The sequence below is a fragment of the Amphibalanus amphitrite genome, unplaced genomic scaffold (assembly GCF_019059575.1).
Source record: "Amphibalanus amphitrite isolate SeventyFive unplaced genomic scaffold, NRLGWU_Aamphi_draft 001520F_arrow, whole genome shotgun sequence".
In the NCBI taxonomy this organism is placed as follows: Eukaryota; Metazoa; Arthropoda; class Thecostraca; order Balanomorpha; family Balanidae; genus Amphibalanus; species Amphibalanus amphitrite.
In genome coordinates, this window is record NW_024883013.1 from 44,860 (window position 1) to 64,386 (window position 19,527).

General features: G+C 49.5%; 1 protein-coding gene across 1 annotated transcript; it reads left to right on the forward strand.

The window, feature by feature from the left end:
- Positions 1 to 13,688: 13,688 nt before the first annotated feature.
- LOC122373600 (phenoloxidase-activating factor 2-like) lies at positions 13,689 to 15,679 on the forward strand. Its single transcript, XM_043351846.1, has 2 exons — positions 13,689 to 13,801; positions 14,028 to 15,679. The coding sequence occupies exon 2, from the start codon at positions 14,030 to 14,032 to the stop codon at positions 15,422 to 15,424; it is 1,395 nt and encodes a 464-aa protein (XP_043207781.1). The 5' UTR covers positions 13,689 to 13,801; positions 14,028 to 14,029; the 3' UTR covers positions 15,425 to 15,679.
- The last annotated feature ends 3,848 nt before the right edge of the window (positions 15,680 to 19,527 follow it).

The window sequence follows — 19,527 nt, forward strand, 5'->3', positions numbered from 1 at the left end:
TCAGTCGTAACTTTCAAAACAATCACTGTGTCGGTGTAGCTGTGACGAAAAGAAACTTTTTTCCGGGGCTGGGTCACTCGACAGTCGACATGACCCGGGGACCTGACCTTGGGCACTTTTATCGGAAATGTTTAGAACATGTGCAGAAAACATGCATCAAAGGGTGCCGCTGTTTTTTTTACAGCTAGTCTTAGGCACTAGCTCACGTTTTAAAACCTTAGTAGGTATGTTTTAAGTATTCGTGCATCATCATGACAAGGAATTTATTCGTGATAAGTTTTTGGCCCTTCAGTCATTACTTTATTGCTGTACGACGCAACGGGAAAAGTGCTGCTTCCAATAAATTGTTCTTTATAGTTAAAATTGAAAAAGTACGGTCCAGAGCGTTGTTCAATGGCCGGAAATTACAAATGTACGCACGTTTCAGGGGAATCAGCTCAGACAATGGTCGGCACTGGCCGACTGCTCGGTGTTTCGACAGCCCGGGCCATGATCCGGCATATCCGCAATTCACAGCAGGTGCCTAACTAGCCAGCTGGTTGTTTGATAGTGCCGACGTGTGGGGCTGCGCGCAGAGTCTGCTTGGAATCACCATATTGGGGCTTTCCTTCACCCCAGAAACGAACGATCTGTTCGTGTTTGATGTATCATTTCTAAACACCATCTGGAATCCGTGACGCTAGGTCAGTAAAGGCTGGTCCTGGTGTAGGTATAGCCTGGTGTTAAGGTAAAACTAAAAACCAATGGTCTCCGTCCAGTGTAGTATGAGCATTTCGCGGCGAACAGGCCATCATGGTCCATCTCCGTCCATGGACGGAGACCAGTGCACCATCGCGATGGTGCACTGATGCGCCGATCACCGTCAGTGGAGTAGCTGACAAACTTTAACGGTAAATGTGTGTATAAATAAACGCCATTGGTGCAAGCATTCTAGAGAAAAGAGCAGTGCACGTGGTGTTGTCTACGCATCATGCTAGTCGATTAAAATGTCATTGTTATCATACCTACCACCAATAGGAAATCAATGCTATAATCGTATCCTGCCTGAAATGTAAGGACATCGCCGTGGTATTCAAGGGATCCGGGTTGCAATGCCATGGCGTCATGGTGACCCTACACGTTTTCACCACACAACATACCTAATCTTCAAACATGATGTCCAACGTGCACTCCTAATGGATTTCAGCATTAGCATCGACGTCGTTTTCCAAATTCCAGCATTCCAGTACCTATGTCCTTTTCTGGCAGGGTCGCCTGTAAGAACGGTTCGACGATCGCTGTCAAAATTCCCAAACCGCTGACAGTTAATAGTAAACAGCTAGGCAGCCGAGTGTGACATCATCGACATTGCGCAGCGGAGGATTTTCCACCGATCGACAGGTCTTGGACCGTGCAGCGGGCCTCCCTACAGCCGGGTGGACAGCAATTTATTAGCCATAACCGGCGCGGGGCCGCAGGCGACAATAGGGCCAGGGGCACGCGCCACCGATCAACCGACCAGCTCGCGCGGAACAGCGGAACACTCGGTCAGAAAAGTCCTGAGACAGAAAAGTCCAAAGGACAGCTTGCGGGCTGGAAGCACCATGGTTGAAATCCAATGCTCGTAACCAGGGGTGCGGAGCTGGAGCCGGGGCCGCCGGAGCAGGCACATTTTTGCCCGGAGCCGGAGCCGGAGACGGAGCCGCCATGACATTTCACGCGGAGCCAGAGCCGGAGCCGGAGCCGATTTTATTTCTCCGAAGCAGGAGCCGGAGCCGAAGCTGTCTGAAATTTCCACGGCTCCGCATCCCTGCTCGTAACTGCACTTGCTTACACCCTTTTACACCATCTAACAAAAAGGCGTTATGGTGTCAACAGTTCTCAGGAAGAATAGCTCTTCTATCACGCACGTATCGACGCAGCTTTACCACGAACTCCGTGGAAGTCCCGATCCTGTATCACCTGAGTTTCGTTGCGTCACATAACCACCTGAACGGGAGAAGCTATTATTCCTTTCTCCTGATCATGCGTGTGTTCAACTCATAACTCCGCCGTGGGCTGCCTGGCGGCTGTTTTGCGGCCGATGACGTTATACTGACGTCACTGCGCCGGGCGACATGCAGACTGGAACAGAGGAAATCCCGTGCCACGCGGCGGTCGCAATGGTCGCCGGCCTGGCTCCCCGGAGCGCCCCTCCCCGCCGCTACCCCCTGGACGCGGGGGTGGGGAGTGCCGACCGGTCCAGAGCGGAGGCGTGTTGACAGGCGCGGCTCTGCAGACCGCCGAATCCGAGTCCCAACTCCGAGCCCGCGACGGTGGCCGCGGCAGTACAGAGGTGGGGACGGCGGCCCAGAGTCCGAACTCCGAGCCCGACAGTAGGCGGTGGCCGTCAGAGGAGGGACGGCATCCCGTGGCAGGGCCGTGAGGCGCGGCACTGTATACCGAGAAACACCGGGCCGCAATCCGCGCCACGTCATGGGTCTCACTGCGTAACCTTAATACGCTTCTTAGAGTGAATTTAATGGGATAGTCAAGGTTAACACGTCTTTTTAGCGTCACGATATTCCACTGTGCATGCTCTCTGCAATGCAATGCTTTACATCCGAGAAATGATAGCAGACTTCATGTTCAGATCTCTGTTTAGGCTGAATATTATCTCATCTGTTTCTCTGATTAGGTGTGTTACCTTACTGAGCTTGCCTCTAAATACCGGACACGTGTTACTTGTATGGGGAATGAGATGAGTTAGGTATCATGGACACGCTGTATAGGTATCAGAGCGGCTTTGCGCAAAACACGTGAAAGAGATGCTGCCCCCCCTCCCCCCCCCCCCGATGTGACCAACTAGGTACTGCAGCATCCAGACCCCCCCCCCCCCCATCTCTTCTGAAATCAACATTCGCAATCAGCCTTGCCACGCGCGTCTTGCGGGACACACGAGCTTATGTTTTTGAGTTATCTTTTTAAAACATTTGCTCGCAAGAGGAAGATTTTTAGCCCGTAGGCATACCTTTTAGGTAGGTACATATAGATGACTATTTACGAGCTTAAAAGATCGCGAATCGCGATCTTGGGGGAAATATGAAAACTGCTATCTTGGGGCCGGGAATGAGCTAAGACTCACCCAAACGCATGAAATCGTGAGTTCACATATACATAGTACACCCTACTTCCCTCTGCAAGGTCTGACGCGTAAGTTTTGAATTGGCGACCTTGCGAGACGGCATTATGACGTCACTGAGGTCGCCTGAGGTCATCGGAGTTTTTCGTCAATAACTCCCAATCGAATTGAACTAGCGGGTCGGGAAAGTTATCGTGGACTCAAAACGATCTGCTGAATCGAACTAAATGCAGGATGAACTATTTTATCAGATGTATGAAAAATAACCTCTTGCTCATATCTGAAGGAATTAAAAAATTAAAGACCAATATATATTCGGGCGTGGCCCTTCCTCAGTGGTATAGTGTTACAATGGAACAAGAGAGACGTATGTCTTGTTCCATTGTAACACTATACCACTGAGGAAGGGCCACGCCCGAATATATATTGGTCTTTAATTTTTTAATTCCTTCAGATATGAGCAAGAGGTTATTTTTCATACTCCTGATAATCTTATCAACAATGCTCAACTCAACGTTTCAATACCTGAAATCATATGGACTATTTTGACCTCCTTCGTGACCTGAGCTGTTTTGACCGTTACCTAACCATAACCTGAGGTCCACATACCTAATAAGTTGAACCTTTATTACCAAGAAAAAAAGTCAATTGTTCGACGCCTGAGCATTCAGCATTGATAGCACGATGGCGCACATTTTGATATTTTTTGGACAAAGTTATATACGATTTATGCAAATAAACTTGGCCCTTATCTCAGTGCCTTTGGCATGCACCTCCAGACGTCAGTGGTTAGCCCGAAAACTTAAATTTTAGCATTAGTGTTCGCGTTGCGTCTCGTAACAGCGCGCACGCTCGATTTTCTAGAAGCTCTAGCTCACTTACGGGCGAGACTGCGAGATGGGACCACACCCACAATCCTCCCCTCCCCCTCCCCCCCCCGGCTCTCGGTCAGGATGTCAGGTGAGGTACCGATGGACGAAAGTACCCTAATGTGACAGGCCAGAGAGCCAAACAAGCGATCACCCCGAGCCCTGGCCCCTGAGGGCTGGGGCTTTTTGATTTTGTCCTCCACCGTTTGCCTGATGAAGTAATAATCGTGGGTCCGTGCTGGAATAGGACATTATGATCCAGGGTTGGATATGCCGGTCCCCGGGGTAGGGAACAGGTCTGAAGGTCCACGGCGATCGGCGAGTGGCTTCACGGGCGATTACTGCGCCTCTGGTGGATAGACGGACAAACAGTGACGCTGCCAGCGCCACCTGCTGCCACCATCCCGCCCTCGATCCTACATCGACTTGAGGATTCGCCCTCCCTGCTGGACAGTCTTGGGCAGCCCGGCAAAGTCCTGTGTGATATAGCAAATTGTACCCATTCGATCGAATATCTCTCGCAGTATCTCTTTGGTTTTGTCACCTCACCAAAAACACACAAAAAAAAAATGTCGGCAAGGGCTTATTTTTATGAAAGCATAGTAAACGGTTACAAATCATCGTGTATTTGTGCATTTATAGCTAGTAAGGTGGATTAGGTCAGGTCAACCATCCATCCGTTTTTGCCACCCTCAGGACAAACTCATCCCCACTCTCAACTCCCACTCTTTCCTTTCCTTTCCAGGCTGGCGGTCACCCCCATCAGGCAGCCGGAGGTGAGATGAGTCCTTGTTGGACTAAAGCCCTCTCTGGGTAACCGTTTGAGCGGTAGGGCGGGCTGTCCCACCGGGACATTTTCGTCCCACCAGGATCGTCTCTGCCGCTGCGGTGCCCCAGACCCACAGAGTATAATGTCTACCCCCTATCCTATCATTCCATAGCTCTGCAGTGACCTATGAGGCCGAAAGAGGTTGCTTCCAACCAAACAAAACATGTCAACCCAGCATGTGCCACCGGCTCTTTAGTAGGTATGTACCTAGTTAGTTACCGCTGCACTGATACCGCCACTACGTGTTAGGTGGGCCCGAACAAATCGAACTGCTCGAGTAGGAGTCAAATTTGAAATCAACTCTAAAAAAAAATACACAAGAAATTTGTAAAATGCGAAGTTAGTCATAGACCTATGCATGCCTCGATACGCTACAGCATTGAAACCAGTATAACGCCTTTTGGGGCGACTAACGAAGCGAGCGAGAGGGTGAGCCTTGCACGTGCGAAATTTCGACGAGGTACCTCCAGCTGACTTGTGCACGGCACCCTACTAACCGGTCTCTAGCGATGTGCCAAATTTGAGCACAATCGGCCTAGCCGTTCTCGAGATCTGGAAGCGGCACCCTGCACGTGCGCACGTGCAAAATGGGTCCCAACTGAGTTTTGCACGGCACCCTACTAACCGGTCCCTAACCATGTGCCAAATTTGAGCGCCGTCGGTCCAGCCGTTCTCGAGATCTGGAATCGACCCCTGCACGTGCGCAATGGGGTGCAGCAGCACCCCAATTCTGGCACATGGATATGCATTGCCTAGTAGGTGCCTACCTACATGCCAACTTTCAGCGCAATCGGCCAAGTAGTTACCGAGATATTGCAACAATTACAAAAGTGACACCTCTTCGTTTTGCACGTGGCACGTGCATAAGGGGTCACCCACATGCATCGGCAATAGTCCAATACTTGGTAGAAGGAATGAAGCTATCCTACAAAAATTACCGCGTGTAAATCGGTCAAGTGGTTGCTGAGATATAAGCGTCGCAGAATCGTGACCACGGCCGGCCGCTCATACTCAGAAATTTCCGTTAATCTAAGGAAAGACTACGCTCGCTTCGCTCGCTCCGTAATCAAGGTTCAATCAAGAAAGTAATAAAGGTTCAATCATGTTCAATGAATGTGGCCTGACCCTTAGGTACATGACCACCATAATCCATAATCCCACCATAATCCATGGGAGAAAATAATTTCATGAGTTAATATCACACTCAAACTTATCCGTAGGTAAGTACACAAAATTAATCACAAACCCAAGAACCAGAAGTTTGGAAACACATACCGAAGACGATGTGCGCTGGCATGTCAAAGACCTCTTTCAGGCCTGACATATTCTTGAGGAAGAGGCCACGGGTCAAGTGTCATCGGGATCAATATGAAAGTTAAAAAGTGTTGTGCCTAAACTCGAAGGTGGATAGATGGTAGAAGTGTTTTCGGCTTCGCCATGTACCATTTTAACACAAGATCTTTTTGAAAAAGATATATGCCACTGTCAAGTGTCCACGCGCCCTTGCAAGTGGCAGGTGGCAGAGCTAACCTACGCTCTGACGGGATTATTAAATTTACGCCCGTTAAACTTTCTGGTACCTACGCAATAAAATAATCATATCCTCAGATGTGAAATTTTCAGATGCATGTCACGTAAAGCCAGGTCCTCAGGTCGCGCCAAGGCACCTCACATCAAGAATAAGCGAGTGCTAGCCCTCATGTAGCTATACCAGCTGAGCGATTAATGTGCCAAATTTCCAGTTTTACTCAATTAGGGGTGAAGCGGCGAGGGGTTGCACCCTCTCGGTATGTTGGGAACCGATGGGTCCGCCGCGGTTATTGCAGTGTATTATTATCTATATCCAGTTGTGATCACTAGCCTCATTCATACATTTTTGCCAGTTTATTGTAAGCTTTAGGTAAATTACTGTCGGTAAAGTTATGTTTGACCATTGCCACCAAACATTTTCCTTGACCACAAAATAAATAAGAAAATCGAGACAGCGAGTCGCATGTGTGTATAAGTATAGTGAGACTTGACACGTAACGACTGCTCAGTGCTCAAGGCGGCAGTAGTCCGCTCGTTTCCGTCGGTGCTAGTGTTATCTTCCTATGCCTCCGTGCAGTCTCCACGCACTGCAGCCTTCGTCTGACAGAGCCGGCCTTGGCTGATAGCCGGTATTACTTGACAACGCTGGGGCTTACCAGTGGCTGACCCACATCGGCAGCCACCGCTGCCGCTGACCCCTGGTCATATTAATATTCTTCTGGGAACTGCGGCCGGCAGGTGAGCGGCCCGCGCGTCCGTCACTCGCGGGGAGTACCGAGAACCCGAGCCGGCCGGCCGGCCGCCCTCCGCGGCGCGCGGCGCCGAGAGGGACGGGAGGGAGGGGAGGGTTTCCCAGACGGGCAGACAGCGCCGCGCCGGGGGGCACGTGCACCTCCTCCCAAGGCCAAACATCGGAAATCCCCGTCCCAGTGAGCGCCGCGCCGGCAGTTCGGGCGACCAGCCGCGCCGATAACTAGAAAACCTTTTTAGGCGGATCACTTCCGCGAAGCGTGGAAAGGCCCCGGGAAGTGGGCTGCCGAGAAGATAATGGGTGGCGGGTGTGCTCAGCGGGTAATGCACCGATCTCGTGACCGATGACACAGACCTGGACGGCCGCGGCCGCCGAGTTTCAATGGCCAGTGATAGGATTGGACGCCGTGTTCTGGAGTTCCGGATCAGCATGGTATTTAGAGGATGATTATTTATCCATTATGAACGAGCAGGAAACTGGGCATTGTATGGGTAATGAGCTTCTTAATCGGCATCGACATCCGCTCAGTTGATTCATTTCCTCCTGTAGGTATATGGCATAGGCTATACATGTATGATGTATCTATTTACGTAGCACGCATTTCCTGATTGCAAACGTACCGCTTACAGATTCAGCAGCATGAAAGAAGCATACGGCAGGTATGTACTAGGGGAGAGTGGGGTAATTTGGCCGCTTTTTTTAGAAAACGATATAACTTAAAATTGACGACACATTTCTGCATTTTCTCAAAGCTGGCAGGTGTCGTATTCATTTTACTTTACTGGACAGTGAACTTGATATGATAGAGTAATTACTTATATTGAAATTGTGACGTATTACAAAGGTCTGCAAGGCGGCCAAATTGCCCCACTATAGTTCGTTTTTCTTAAGTTTGCCCCTCACTGTAAACGTCTTTTTGAACACAGCACGAGAATTGCTAGCTGAATTACTGAGAAAACTGGTTGGCGCACATTGTATTGGAGATATGAATAATATTTTCAAAATAAGTTTTGAGCACCGACGATGTAACGTTAATGTTAAACGCCGTGCAATTTATTAATTACTTCAGACATAATTCCTGAGAAGTCGTCTATCACTGTGGAGCTGTAGGTATGGGTAAATACGAGCTATGAGTCTGTGAAATAGTAAACAAATTTGATAAAATTGATCGCCTGTGAAATCTGGGGAAATCAATGTGCGCCAACCAGTTTTCTCAGTAATTCAGCCAGCAATTCTCGTGCTGTGTTCAAAAAGACATTTACAGTGAGGGGCAAACTTAAGAAAAACGAACTATAGCAGGGTTATTTGGCCGGGGGTGTGGGGCAATTTGGCCGGTGTTAGTTTGCGGTCGGGATTTTCTGTTATATTGCGAGTCAGCTTCAGATTCAGCAATGACGTGTGTCCTATGACGCATTTGCCGCATTTTGGAGGTTGACTCAGGGGTCACAGGGGTCAAAATAGCCAAATTAGCGGCTCTAGATGCGAAGACAGTTTTTTACGAATAATGAAGTAATCAAGCTAGGCCAAAACTTCGAGTACCATCGTAATTCTCTCGTCAGTCCGCATCGAAAGATATATGTGTTGACCTTGAGAAGTCAAGGTCAAAGGTTGACCTCAGGTCACGTTGCATATGGTCGCTTGACCTCAAGGTCACGTGATTTCAAGGCCATCATGCATATCATTCGATGCGCCTTGGCGAGCTGAACAGAATGAGACGATTTGTGCGGCTGTACCATTTTTATGTACCTAATGATTTATTAGCAAAAAACGTTTGGTAACCTTTGATGACGTCACATGCTCTTACAGTTGACCAATCGGAAGTAAGGCATCAAAGTAGTCAAAGTTGGTCATGAATCATGTCATTTATGTACAATTGATCATGAAAACTCGGCCGTCCCAACATATAGACCATGAGCGCACCGGCCAAATTGCCCCGCTAGTCCCGGCCAAATTACCCCATATTGTCATTCTGAAAATTTTTGTCTATAAAGTCATCACGGCTATACGGAATTAGATAAAATTGCTCTTGGAACCGCTGAACACCCCCAAGAATGGCGCTATAATGTCTGAATTCGTTTTTAGCCCAAATACTACATGTTATACAACTTTGTAAACAGAAGCAAAAGTTACCATTTTCTAATGAAATTAACGTTTTATTAATTTTGAATAAAACTACGAGGCGCAAAGTTTTGACATTTGTCCTCCAGTTATTTCTACCCATGACAAATGAATAGAGACTAGAGCTATTTCACTCACTTTTATTAGACAGCGTACAGGTGGGGGCGGCCAATTTACACCACCGGCCAAATTACCCCACTCTCCCCTACTTGTCCGATCTTATTTGCGCCCTATGCTGATCCTACACCTACACTTTTTACATGCTGCTTAAAAGTGTTCTTACATGTTATTTTATGTTGTTTGTCAACAAAACAGCTCTAACCCTTCATGGGACGACATTGTTATTTATGTGAAAGCCAGAAATATTGCCTGTTTGCTCTTTTATCGCAAAATGTTAACCTTTGAAAGATAATTTTATTTTAAGCGAATGGCCACTTCCTGTCATGTGCTCGATCTTACCAACCGGTATCGCATCACTAAAGCACTTGTTTAACCCTCGCATGTGTAGGGGGGGGGGGGTCGGATGGACCCCCCCATGGTTTTTCGCGAATAACTCGCGTAAAAAGCGGCCGATCGCGACGAAACTTTCAGTATCCTCGCATTGATCAATTTTACACCTACCCTGAAAATTTCATGACCCTGACCCAAATGACCTTTGACCTGTGACCTCTTTTCCGAGACCATGTTTGGCCGGAATCGCGATTCGGCGTACGTCGGCTCGCATTAGCCGTGCGTTTGCAAGCTTTTCGTGGTTTCAAACGTTCAAACATGTGATTTGATGTTGCTCCCATGCATTAGGGTGGGTGTCAAGGTCACCTGAAGGTCAGGTCAGGTCATTGACCTTTGGTGACCTCGGGTGACCTCGGTTCACTTTTTCGAGTTTTACATGTTTCTAGGCTAGTTTTTGGAGCTGAATTCGAATTTAGCAACCATTTGAACATTTACGAAGTAGTTTTGGTGCCTTCGTAACATGTTACAAAGCTGTCAGAGGCGGCTGACACGTACTATGAATACCCGTCACGACGCCTACTGGTTGACCTGACCTGACCTGACCCGACCTGGTCTAAATGCTTAAAGACATCATCTCTGATCAAAACTAACACGATATTCGTGATCAGCACCCCGAAAAACCCCTTAGCAGCCACACTTTACGACTTTCTAATAGGTCCCGATTTTCCCGACTTTGGGTCATTGACCTGACCTGGAAGGTCAACCAATGACCTAGGACCTTAAAATTGGGTATCATCGGCTTCCTCTCGTCACGGGCAACACGCTCGTTTTTTCCGCGAAGCTCTAGCTCCATCAGGGGCCAAACGGCAAGGGGGGGTCCAACCGACCCCCCCCCCTACACATTATTAGCTGGAAAACGCCGCACACATGCGAGGGTTAAGATTGTCGCGCGTTCTCATCATATTGGACATACATAGATACATATCGCACTGTGTCCATTGGGCAGCTTCAAAAGGGACGTAAGCCCACAGAGCACACACAAGGAGCTACACTGAGGGGAATCTCAACAGCAATTAGTCACAGTGGTCAGTGCAGACGGAAAAAGACCCGACATGATCTCACTGTATGATTTGCGACTTTTGTTATGCCGTCAGCTAAGGTAACGGTCTTCTCTGCACGCTTGTCACGATCTCACACTAAAGAATGAGCTAGTATGTCGCTGCCGGCCTATAGGCAAGGGACGCTTCGACAGGCTTTCGTTAAATAACACAGCTTTTAAGCTTTCATAGGAGTGTGTCTTTATCGTCTTTGTCTTTGCAACTTTGTAGCTTCAAGCAATTAGATCGCATTTTTTCAAATAATTACCCGAAAATACGTTTCCATATGTCGTAGGTCTTTTAGGCAAGTAGGCCCTGCGGCACTACTTGAAGTCAATTAGGTACCTGCTATATCTTGCCTGCTATAAACATTGCGCGTAGGAAAACCGGGAAAACCCACTGTCACTACAACAAATAATACTAACTTGATTTAACCGATCAGCGCGCTGCTGAGTTTGAACTACCGGAACCACCGACATCCAAGAATGTCAAACATTGACAATAACCCTTGTCACACGAGTGTGAATCATTCAATGCCGATACGGCTTTCATAGAATGCAACATCCAAAGAAAATAACATAACCACGAGCTCAAGCTTCGCTTCATATTCCATTCACGAAACCGCGGTGGAATATTATGTATTGCTTGATATGTTAAAAAAAAAAACGAGCGAAGGCCCCTTGCCCAGTCTCAAAACTGGATTAATGAACAACAGACCTGGGCCTGGCGAGCGCGTCACGACAGCCCGCCAAGATCTGTTTACAACCTGCCGTCTGCTCAAAGGAAAACAGCAGTTTTTACCTTGACCCGCGTCCCGCCCGCCGTCAATGCCTCATACGCGCGGTGCCTGCTGGCGGCGTTTCCGCGAATCGCAGCGCGTTGTCCGTGAAGTCCGTGTGTCTGCAGATGACAAATGATCCTGAGCAGGTTTTACCGGAACTGAACGAACCGGTTCGTACCGAGTAAATAGCAGCTGCAGAAAGAACGCCGGAACCTTGTCCGTCAGACAATGTAGGTACATTTCAAGATAACTTATCAGGTCCGGTTCGGTAAAAACGCTTCTTTTGCCATTGTGGCGATGGTAGCCCGATCAAAGCAAATTGAGGGTAAGGGCGCTTTAACGTTTCTTTCTATCCTGTCCTTAGGCCAAATCACGGCGATAAATGCCAGGTGGCGTGAGGCGTCACGAAAGAATGCTGACGTCATGGTGTGAACTTTTTCGGAAGTATAGAACAGAAGCATTAATAAGATAGTTTTGACATTGGAATAATATTTTTTATCCAAAATGTTTCATTTTATATGATCTATTTCTCTGTCTGTGAATGTTTTCATATGATTTTATATGTTTTATTTTTATTTTATGATATTCTTAGTGATACAGAATCTAGCGAAATATCCCAAAATAATAAAATTATTAAAGATATTTCCTCACAAGCATGATTCATACGATGACGTCACGAAAAACGAACAGGTTACAGGTACGTATGTTAGTGACTACGGCCCGGGCCAAATAATGACAAACGGCAAGCGACGGTCGACAGATACAAGTACATTGTAAATAAATGGTTTTTCTCATTTCTATGTAAGGTCACTGTCTCATCCTCAGTAGAGAAGGTCGTATTGCATGTCAGTCCATGCTGATTATGTAAGGAGTAGGGCATAGGTATTTGTGTTATGAGGTTATCGGTGGAACCAACAAATAATACTAAATAATAAATAACTATTAGTTATTTGTTGGCTCCACAGATAACCTCTTACTGTCAGTCCATCTCGCAATTTTAGAGACCGACATTGATAATATCCAAAAGATGTTTTAATGACACCTGTATCCTTCTATTAAAAATTACGATGTCGAAAAATCGTTGATATCGAATTGTTTCTTTGCAGTATTTAGGGAAGGGGAATTCGCAGAATTGGTCAGAACTTTGATCAAAAATACACAAATGAAATATAAGCTCCATAGAAAGTGTCTGTCATGATAATCAATTATTGAAAGATGTTATGAAGGTTTTAAACAATGGACGTCTGTACGTTTACAAATTATCTGCACCTAAAAGTCTAGTCAAGAACGTTCTTGCGTCTGCTTACTTAATTTCAATTAAATACCTATATCTCCTAATAATGCGAGGAAAGTTCACATGGCCATGTTCCACAAATATATAATCAGTCAGGTATGACTTACGTCGTTGTCCACGTTTCGCCGTTCTTAGGATGCGTAGGTTTGCATTCAATGTATGTATTGGCAGTCACAGACTTCTCAACTATCCGAAACGTTAACAAAGGCATGGATGAGATAATAATGGATTGGTGTCTTCGCAGTTCTTCGCAGTGTTATATCATCCATGACAAAGGTTTGCATGTTACTTAGTAGCTAAAACCACCATTCGTTGGAATGGGGAGAAGACTGAGCTGGTCTGTCAAGGACAGTATTTTAGATCGGCTTTGTTACATCAGCGCATTTATACCTGCTGGCAACAGAATATAGCGCAGATCTGCGATATCCTTCTCACACAGACACAGTCTATGTACCTAGGTATGCCTAAATCTGTAGGCTCCTGCTCGACTCGATCGAGTGAAAAAGCTCAAAGGGCAAGACGCTTTAATTGATGGGAAATAACGAACAACATCATTTCGGAAAGGCGAATCTAGCTCGACCCTCATCGACTTTTAAGTCCCACTCGGGTCGATCGAGAACATTGTAAATGCACCAGCAATCAGCATATTTATGATTTTTCTATGAAGCATGGACGTCTAACCCTCACGGGTGCAATTTCACTAGCAAGGCTTGCCTGGCCGACCTGCGCGTGCGTCGCGTGGCGTCCCCTCTGACCGTTATCAGTGGCGCGCTCGGCGGCGCCTCCCTCTCCCAGCAGCGGCGGAATTCCCGGCCGGCGCGTCAGGTGAGACCGTGACGTCATCGTGACGTCACCGATCCCACGGGCTCTTTATAACGGCCGGCCGGAGCCGCAGAGACCAGAGACAGTCCGCCAGCCGAGCAACGAGCTGGGGTACAGCGACAGAGCCGGAGATTTCACCGGTGTAATCAATCAACTCTAGGTAAGCATTCCAAAACGAAGAATACGGGTACTTCCTCTTCGGCACTATAAATCACCTGAACATATTCCGTTCCACCTGGGTTCATTGATAATACCTATTTCATCATTTAAAAAGGTGGTAAAGAAAACAATTGTAAATTGTCAGGTTCGAAAAATTGCCACGTTATTGCTTCCTACTACTGTCTGGAATCTCTCCATCACCAACATGTTCTCCCTGGTTTTCTCAGGAATGCGCGTTTTGATCGTGCTGGCGGCGGCAGCCTGCGCGGCCGGTCTGCCGCAGCAGTCAGCCGGCCAGTCCAACGCCCAGGTGACGACCAGCTCTCAGCAGCAGACGGGCGCCGACATCAGCTCGCTGACCGACGCCGAGCTGCTGGCGGCGCTCACCGGCGGCGTCGACCCCGGCCAGCAGCCGGCGCCCATCGTCGACCCCGTGCCGCCGACGCCGACGCCAGGTCTGACGGCCGAGGAGCTGGCGGCGCAGAGCCTGGGCGCCAACCAGGGCGAGACGGTGCGCTGCTCGGCGTCCCAGTACTTCTGCGTGCCTTACTACCTCTGCCACGAGGACCAGATCATCACCGACGGCGCCAGCCTCATCGACATCCGCTTCGGCAGCAAGGCCAACGACAGCGAGCCGCTGTCGCACTCGGAGTGCCCGAGCTTCATCGACGTGTGCTGCCGCGACCCGACCGCGCCGCCCGACCCGCCCACGCCGCCGCCGTACGTGCCGCGCTGCGGTCGCCGCAACGAGTTCGGCGTCAACGCGCGCATCACCGGCTTCCAGGACGGCGAGTCGCAGTTCGGCGAGTTCCCCTGGATGGCGGCCGTGCTGCGCGTCGAGAACGTCGGCGGCGAGGCCAAGAACCTGTTTGTGTGCGGCGGCGCGCTGATCCACCCGCAGGTGGTGATGACGGCCGCCCACTGCGTGGCCAGCCTGGCGCAGGCGCCGCTCAAGGTGCGGCTCGGCGAGTGGGACACCCAGCACACCACCGAGTTCTTCGCGCACGAGGACGTCGACGTGGCCAGCGTGGCCGTGCACGAGAAGTTCAACGGCCGCAACCTGCACAACGACATGGCGCTGCTGTTCCTGGAGCGGCCCGTCCAGCTGCAGGAGCACATCGACACGCTGTGCCTGCCCGAGCCGGGCGTGGACTACACGGGCGCAGAGTGTGTCGCCACCGGCTGGGGCAAGGACCGCTTCGACAGCGGCCAGTACCAGACCGTGCTGAAGCAGGTGGAGCTGCAGCGCGTCGGCCACGAGTACTGCCAGCAGCAGCTGCGCACCACCCGCCTGGGACGCCGCTTCCTGCTCGACCGCTCCTTCACGTGCGCCGGCGCGCCGCCGTCGTCGGTCGACGCGCTGCCGGCCGACGCTCCGGTGGCCGACACCTGCACCGGTGACGGTGGCTCGCCGCTGGCCTGCCGCGACCCGGCCCAGCCCGACCGCTACGTGCACGGCGGCGTGGTGGCCTGGGGCATCGGCTGCGGCGAGAAGGGTATCCCGGGCGTGTACGCCGACCCGCAGTACTTCCTCTACTGGATCGATCAGCGCGTCACCCAGTATTTCCAGCTGGCCACCTCCTACTTCGGCTTCCCGCCGCAGCCGGCCGCCGCGCAGCTCTGAGCTGGGGCCGCCCTCCTGTGATATATGCTTCGCCAGTCGACGGTCCGAGGGGCACGCTTTCCCCGGCGAGGGGTGTATGCTGTTGTACAATGGGGTCAGACACGGGGCTCCAGCAGGGTGGGGGCACACACTCAGCCCCCGGGGGGCACCACGTGCTGACCCACAGGTTGTGTAGATTCTCAGTGTCTTCCAAATATGGCAACAGACGTATGGAAGTGTTGTGCTATGTCAATGTAAATACATGTCACTGAATAATGAAGAGTGTAGAAAGCAGCGTAAGCGTATTCGCCTAGTGAAAAGAATCAGAACATTTCGTAATGGGTACTGGGGAGTTACCAGCTGCAGAGGGAAATCGATTATTCATCAAGTACGCATACACATAAGTCACCAAGCAGTTTCCGTTTTCAAATTGGGGCTTTCTAGTTCATTGGTTGCGTTCAAAAATAATCTGCACAATCGTAGAAACTTGCCTTTGGTACGCAAGTCGCAAATGCGAACCAGGCCAAAGGGGTCAAACCACCACAGTCACATCCACAATAAACGACGGCGACTCAGGAATCACGAGGACAGTCGTTTCGTAAAGAAGAGTCACAGCTTCTGAGACGCTCGACACTTGGCCGTCTCGTGATATACGTGGTCTACGTTTCAATATCAAATTTGAAAATTAAACACACCGTGATTTTATCGCGCCACCAGTTATCCATGCTCTCTCATGAGAGTTGCTTGCAGCGATGACTAATACTGGCTAGTGTAAGCTCTGTTCTTGACCTTTCGGCGACACGGTGAGAATATTATCGTGATCGTGGGATTAAATGACGACTTACATTACATCATGCCGCTTCGTTTGTTGCATGAATCGTTTTAACGAGCCAGCTTTGGTTGTTGGAAACTGACGGCTTTTATCCTCTATGGAATAGAGCTTGGTCAAATCGGCAGGCATTGAATAGTAACTTAAGAGCCTTGCACGCATACAAATTATTAACACCTATACGAGTATTCCTTCAGTGTGGCCCAGACTCAAACCCCTCAAAGATGACCTGCTTGTACCAAATTCAGTCGCGTTTCTATCTCGCTTTCCATGCGCCCAACTGGGACGACGCGAAAGTGAGTGCCTAATGAATTTCGAGAAGTACCGCGGTCAGGGGTGTAGCTTCCATAGGTCCTAGTTTATTTTTGTCGCACCTGTCAACATTGGGTAACGAGTGATATGTATCGACTAAGAACATCAGACTTTTTCTAGACCCACTAGCCGATCGTTTTGGAATTTTAATGCTTAAGTCAGCCGTAAGTAATCTATTAGTTAAGCTCATGCATTCTCCAGGCTGTTTGGCACTTTTGCAAGGAGTTTTCATACAAACGGTCAGTAATGACATTATCCTCTTATTGAGCTTATGTATGCAACAATCAAATCAACAACAACAAAATATGTGGGTACACATAGGTAGGTATTCAGTTATTCAGTTATCATTCAGTTATTGTTCACCGTTAACCCTCGCCCGTAAACGGCGATCTGCCACCTTCGCCCATGCAGGGGGGGGGGGGTTGGTGCGACCCCCCCCTTGGCGTTTGAAAACGGAGCGTCGTAGAGCTTAGCGGAAAAGACCAACGGATTGCTCTCGCCGAGATCTCGCGATTGGTGGTATATTTTTTGGTCCTAGGTCAACATTTGACCTACTTTTGACCGGTCAAAGGTCAAATTTTCGGAAAAATAGACTTTTTTTCAACTTTCCGCGGCGATTGCGGCAAAACGGTGGGAGATATCGACTTGAAACCTTCACTATCGTGTTCCTTGATCAATTCTCTATCGTTTGGTATGTATTTCGTTTCCCTAGCTCTAAAAATGGCGCGTTGGGAGCGCCGGAAGTCGGCAAGGTCACAGTCGGCGGCAGAAATTCGAAAAATCAAAATTTAAATTTTTGAAATCTGATTGTATTTTTGGATTTGGGAGGTCCATTTGCTCCCTATAGAAGCTAATTTTGCTGCATATTCCCATTGAGGTGACAAGAATTAGCAAAATAGTGGTTCGGGCGCTTTTCAAAAATAGTACCGGACGCTGTTCCTCTTGTGACGTCATAGCTCCGTGACCTGACCTGACCCGGTCAAGTTTCTTATACCATATGATAGCCAATACTTGCCCCAACATGCATGGGAAGTTTCATCACGATCCATCAACCGATGTCCGTACCACCGGCAGGAAACCTCGGGCGTTGGCACTCAGTTTGTGAAAATCCGGCCGGAGGCTGTTCCCTTTGTGACGTCATAACTCCGTGACCTGACATGACCCGGTCAAATTTTTTTTATCAAAAGATGCGCAAGGCTTGCCCCATAAGGTACCCAAAATTTGGCGGCGCTGCGCGCCGCCGTTTTTGCACTATTTCCGAAAAACCTCAGGGGGGGGTTGCACCAACCCCCCCCCTACATGGGCGAGGGTTAAATGAGCATACTGGACTTAGCCTTTTCATAGGAAGGTGTACCAACAAAATATCAAACAGAATGTTTTTTTTTTTACATAAACGTTTAGTATCTAATCCTTAAAAACAAAAAAAAAACAAAAAAACACATCACCGGCCCCGACGATTTTCTACAAACCGTCTGCTCAAGTGCCCTCCCCCTTTTGTCATCGGTCAATCTGTCCCGTCGTCTGCCGTTCAGGCGCGGAGGACGGAGGTGTCGGCACTCGGGAGAGAGGAGGTGCCCGGTGAACCGCGAGCGACAGCACCGAACCGGTCCGGTGGCCTGCGACCGGCCGATCTAACGATAGGGAGGCGCGACCGACCGAGCGAGTGTAGCGATCGCCCATTGTTGGCGGTCGCTGCCCTCCGCGGCGACTAGCACGGTCTGCCCGGCCATCGGCACCGGCCGCCGCTGCTGGCAGCCACTAGGCAGTCAAAACAGCCGGCCGGGCCCCGCGGCAGTGTGCGAGGCCGCACGGCACCCTCGTTGTCCAGACGTAAATATGCCACCCCACCAGGGCCTCGCGCGTTACCAGGCGGCCGCTGAGCTTTGTTCGCGAAACCCTCCCCAGTCACGTGATCGCACATCCGCCGGTAAAGACGGGCCAGGTGTAGGATTACAAGGTCAGGTGGGCGCGATTCGTTCGGCCGAATGGTTGGTATTCGCAGAGGGCTCTGCTCGGTGCTTGCTGCGTTTCCCGGGAGTGAGTCGAAAGGATCAACAAGGCCTTATGTAAGCGCGAATATGAATGAATATGAATAATGCATGCGAATAATAATCCCGATGCATCTGTGCTGTGCACCAAATACATGCGACCTGGTGACCTGACCTCAGGCGACCTGGCGCCTAATGATTCTAACATATGCGGAGTCAGAAATCACTTGCCATAAGGAAAGCTCAAAAGTCCATACCCTATGTTAGACGTTAAAACTTTGCTTTCCATCCCTCGTTCACCTTATTTAGGGAAGGCATTGCGTACAGGAACCGCTGAGAGACGCGGAGACTGCGATGCAGCATGGGGCAGTACCACTACGCTGCGACATAGGCGTGGCACAGGTCCCCGAGAAATTTCGCTTAGTAGGCAAAGTCATTTCGTCCCTAAATGTGTAATGTCAGCACGATAATATAATTTTTTTTTTATAAATTTTGTCCGAACCTTCTGATGGGAAGGATTCACAAGGACAGAGCCACCGCTAAGCGAAGCTTGTTGCGATGACCCTGCCCTCTACCCTCCGATCGCGCAATTCCGATTCTATGGCAGAATTTAGAGTCCAAAGTTTAACGTGCGCACAAAGCCGCGCACGGCCGGTCCCCTCGCTGACTTCACCTGGCTACGGCCTGCCACCAACCGCAACCATACCTGTCAGGAGGCCCATAAATGTCGAGCGCCCGTCGCGCTTCGAACCCGGACTGTTATAACCGGGAACGCGTGCTCTCACCACGCGGAGTCCAACGCTCTAACCAACTGAGCTACGGGACCGGCAACCGGCAAATGCGAAAAAGAACGCAGCGTCACCTACCAATCTAAACCACGGATGAGAAGCGACGTTAAAACACTCCTACCCGCATCACTTGTAGCACTGATGCATAACAAAGTTCCCGTTATCTCGTATAGCAGTACTGCCCAACGCAGGCGCGGATACAAGGGG